Source organism: Ascidia mentula, chromosome 3 (assembly GCF_947561715.1).
Source record: "Ascidia mentula chromosome 3, kaAscMent1.1, whole genome shotgun sequence".
NCBI classification, from domain to species: domain Eukaryota; kingdom Metazoa; phylum Chordata; class Ascidiacea; order Phlebobranchia; family Ascidiidae; genus Ascidia; species Ascidia mentula.
In genome coordinates this window covers 13,258,132-13,262,890 of record NC_138568.1, presented here as the reverse complement: position 1 = coordinate 13,262,890, position 4,759 = coordinate 13,258,132, and the positions used below count along the sequence as shown (strand labels likewise).

At 38.1% G+C, this 4,759-nt stretch overlaps 1 protein-coding gene across 1 annotated transcript; it reads right to left on the bottom strand.

Moving 5' to 3' along the window:
• Positions 1-3,246: 3,246 nt before the first annotated feature.
• On the bottom strand, positions 3,247-4,759 carry LOC145894815 (small nuclear ribonucleoprotein Sm D1-like). The gene is made up of 4 exons (XM_082983464.1): positions 4,646-4,759; positions 4,082-4,158; positions 3,810-4,010; positions 3,247-3,520 (listed from the first exon to the last, which is right to left on the bottom strand). The coding sequence occupies exons 1-4, from the start codon at positions 4,657-4,659 to the stop codon at positions 3,450-3,452; spliced, it is 363 nt and encodes a 120-aa protein (XP_082839590.1). The 5' UTR covers positions 4,660-4,759; the 3' UTR covers positions 3,247-3,449.

The following is a 4,759-nucleotide window of genomic DNA, read 5'->3' as shown; positions in this document are numbered from 1 at the left end:
AATAAAACTATTTACAGAAATTTCGGTTTTTGTCAGTTTAATATTTACCAAACAAATACCTGTTGTGGGTTAAACTTTCATTTTAAACTGCATGAAGGAAAACCTACATTTAACACACATTCCCCTCTGCAACCACAATTCAAATTCTACGCTCTTCGCCTCGCTGCGCTTGTTTTTACTCAAATGTACGCCAACGTCTGGGTGATTCCCCAATTTTTTTTTCGCTTGAGTGAATACAAACATGGATTCACAGCACGAGCCAGGCCAGGACTTTCGAAAAATATAATCAAAAGAACCGATCGTTCAAAACAATGCAAAAGACATTTGTGAGAGGAGCCCTGTGGCATTCCGTGTATTCTTTAATGTTTGCCATGCGATGATTGTGCACTTGTCTTTTGGTCTTTGTGTGGGGTAGACCAGGATGCTCTAGCCCAGTGTTTCTTAACCTTTTTTGGATCACGAACCCCTAAAACATTCTTTGAAAAGCTATGGACCCCTTTGCAAGAAACACATTCCAAATGTCGAAAAATTAAAATTCGTGGACAGCGAAACCTGATGGACAGAGGAAAATACGTGGATTTTCGGAATAATTTTATTTCGTTTCATGGACCCCTAATGCATCTTCACGGACCCCTTGGGGGTTCATGGACCCCAGGTTAAGAACCCCTGCTCTAGCCTATATTTTGACATTCGGCCGAATCCGAATATGGACACTGAACTTTGCAATCAATGTGTTTAACTCGGTGGATGCTACAGAACAATCTCACTAGTGTGTCGGCATGCGTTTGTAATCGTCATATAAGTCTTTGTAACATAGAAATCTGTGCGAAGTTAACGTTAACAAAGCAACCGCCTGTTATTTTTGGTCATGCATTTGAATAAAAATACTAAACTAAATTGTACATAACTTGTACCGACAACACTCTTACATATTTCTATGTTCCACACACTAATGTTGAGGAACACAAATGCCGACCTGGTTGTGAGGGGTGAAGGGACGCTGGTTTGTCGGAAGGTTTCGACGGAATTGCATCACCGCGAACCCTACATCAAATCTGTCAAGAAAGTCTCAGTCTGACACCACGTCGGCTGCAGGTTCTGTCACCGATTGTCTGTGCTTAGACCTAAGTTTAGTCTGAGACCACAAAGAGATCTGGACTGGTCTGTGAGATCAAATGTGATATCTGTTTATTTGTGCAAAAAGTCGCAAATATGTAGGGCCATATCAAAGATCAGGTAGAAACAAAGAGATAATTGCTGCGATTACGCGCCAAAGAGACTTAAGAAGAAGTAGCGCAAGTTGAAGACGTGACGCAAGCGAGCTGGAGCAAATAAGGCGCCAGAAAGACGGGTCTAAATGTAAAAGAGATGAAAGCTGTTTCGAAAAACCAAGTTTAAACAAAATATTGAAAATGTTTCGAAATATGACCAGCCAGGAAAATGGGATTGCTAACAAGCAACACAGCAGGCAAATTTGGTGCACGAACAACGACATTACAATTATAATGGAATTGTGCTGTGTCGCTACAGATTTAATCTTTCACGATCATCATGTAAATTTATGACGTCATTACATATAACATTCAATATTTTCATTCCGAAATCGACCTTTTCTCACGCCACTTGTTGTGCGTGACACAGGTGGAAACTTCACGTTTGCAGAATTACAATATAAAATAACCTTGTGTCAAACGCATTATTGTTAAGAATACATGTTTCGCTAAAAATAAGCATCTCCAGTTCTAAAATAAAACGGAAAACAAAAATAATAAAATGCTGAAAAATAAATGCTAAAAACTGGCCGAACAAATGGGCTACTGGTGGTAACCTCTAAGACGTTGGGCCCAACGTTTTTATCTACATGCAGCTGCGGCGACACCACGCAAGTAGGCCACCAAACATTGCTACCAGACATAGTGTCTTGGAGGTTACCACCAGTAGCCCATTTGTTCGGCCAGTTTTTAGCATTTATTTTTCAGCATTTTATTTTTGTATTCCGTTAGTAGTGATACTCACAAATCTTGCTCAACGGGTAATTAGAGGATGAGGACGAAAGAGGATAAATCCTCACAAGGCTCAATCCGCAATAGGATGAGGCTAAGTTGAACCAAGTGCAAGATCAGAGCTGAGAGCATTGAGTCGAGTAATCTACTGTTTTGCAACCCTGTGAAAGGAGGGTACGTATTGTTAATAGTTCTCTCTCTCTCTCAATCACGCCGAGATCAACACAAGTTCGCACTTCGAACAAATCGAGTTTTATGCTTGCGTTAATTACTCATTGCGAAATCCTTACGTCTCAGCAAAAATTCACATCTCGGTGAATGTCTTATTGCGTGTTCCATCCCGGGCGAATCATTCGCTTCTTCTTTGCATCGAAGTAGCACAGATCTCCGGCTATAACTGAGCATACAAACACAATATTAATCTGCTATCTGTGTCACAACAATAAACGAAAGCAATGACGACTTCACCGTAAAGTGACATTTAATATTCGAGGGAGTTAAAACAGCAAACATTGAATATCATATATTTTTGGGGACAAATCATGTTATGTCCCACCAACCAGAATATTAGGGAACAAGTCCCTTGGCCCCCCCGGGATATCCGCTCTTGTGTGAGACCAATAATTATGATTTGCGAGACCAAAACTTTCGATCTGGTAAGTTGTGGAAAGAGTTGCAAACATATAGGGCGATATTAAAGACGAGACAGTAACAAAAACATAATTGCTGGGTTTAGCGCAAGTTGAAAGACGTAACGCAAGCGAGATAACTAGCGAAGGCGTCAAAAAGACGGAGTGTAAATGTGAAAGAGTACAAAGCGGTTTCGAAAGACCAAGTTTAAAAAAATATTAAAACAATACGAATTATGACAAGTCGAAATTCACAGTGTAACACAAAATTACCTGCCTTTTGTTCATAACCTTTGGTTTAAAGAACAGATATCGACTCAACACCAGCGGACGATTAAATTTGTACGAAAAAGGAGAGATTTTTTACTAGGTGAATCAATTCACTAAATTGAAGTTTCTTAGAACTATTTAGGACACACCGATCGAATTATTACTGGAACGCCGTAACGGTTTACTTTCATTCATTCTTCTCAACACTTTAAACGACGAAACTACATTATGCTGCCTTTTCTAACAAGTCTTGTAGAACCACTGAAGATTACTGCCTTCTGCATTAATCACTTTTTAGATCATTTGTAATTCATTAAAACTTTCAACACCAGACAATTTTGTTGCAGTATTTGAGAAACGTGTTGTATTTGTCACAGAAACACTCGACGTTATACCTAAAGGGTACATATACACAAAAATACGTTCCTTCAAGTCTTTAACATGGAGTGGTTGTTGCGAATTTCCTTTGGTTTCTTAACAGCCATTTGTTACAAATAACTCAAAATGTGTTAACTGGACAAAAACTTATCCCAGCAACAAACAAAAATTAAAATCTTCTTGGTGGACCACCACGACCACGACCTCTGCCCCTTCCACGACCTCTTCCTCTGCCACGACCTGCAAAAAAAAATTATTTTTAGAAGATTTATATTTGCAGAACACAATTGCTGCCACAGAAAACCAAAGACAAAGTGGTAACACAAAATACCACAAAAAATAACATAAACTGTCATGAGTTTGCTGTTAGAACTACTCATTAACATATAGATTGTATTTTGCCATCAACAGTATTTTGTCCTGGGATCAACGCACCATTGGTTTCCACAAAAGAAATTCTACGACTAACCAGTGACTATTACAAATTTAGTTTGCAGTTATTAATGAAAATACATTTTATCAAGTTTACCTCTGCCACGATCCCTGAAACCACCTTTTGGAACCTTTGGTCCCTCATCCACAAGAAGTGTGTCTAAAGGAAGACTGTCTGGCAAAATGTAGTAGCGAATATTGTTACCACGGATACTCAGTGTGTCAAGGTTTACAGGTTCTCTATTTTTAACTGTCATCTTTACTGACTTGAGATGTGTGTTCATACAAATGTCCACCCCTAAATAGAAAGTGAGTATTATTTATACAAGCGAAATAAACACACATATGTACTAATAATTTAAATTTCACCTGTTATTGTCCCATGAACCTGGGTTCCATTTTTGAGTTCAATTGTAACAGTTTCATGGCTGAGCTTCATCAAAAATCTAAAGCACAAAAATAGTGTTTAATGCCTACAATGCCTATGATGGGTTTTTAGAGGGACCGTTGGATTTTTGCTGTATATCCCAAAGTTTCTTCTTAATTAGGTAGGCCTATATCAAACAAATGCTTTTATAACATTGTTGCACAAGCAATGAAACTTAAATGGTTGGAATAACATTAGTTCAAAATTCAGCCAAAACATTTTCTTAACTTCAAACTTTCAGCAATAGACTTGCATTTGTTCACTAATAGGGTATTGGTATTATTTACTTCGGTTTACTTAGAAAAATAAGGTAACACTAGTTTTGTGGCTTATTTTTTCATGGGAGTATGATAACACACAGTCAAGCGAGTAATGTAAAAGCAACGCAAAAATTTAAAACAAAATCGTCCTGTAATGTAAGTATGTGGCAAACGGCCGAAGTACAACAATAATAACATCAGAGTCAATTGTTATATTACAACTAAATAAATTAAAACAAAACTTACCTAGCTAACTTCATGTTTGAAAAGAAACAGTTCACCAATGAACTGCAGAAAAATTTTTTGCAACTTCACAAAGCACAGCAAACACGTTATCTGTACGTTCGCAAGTACCGCGCG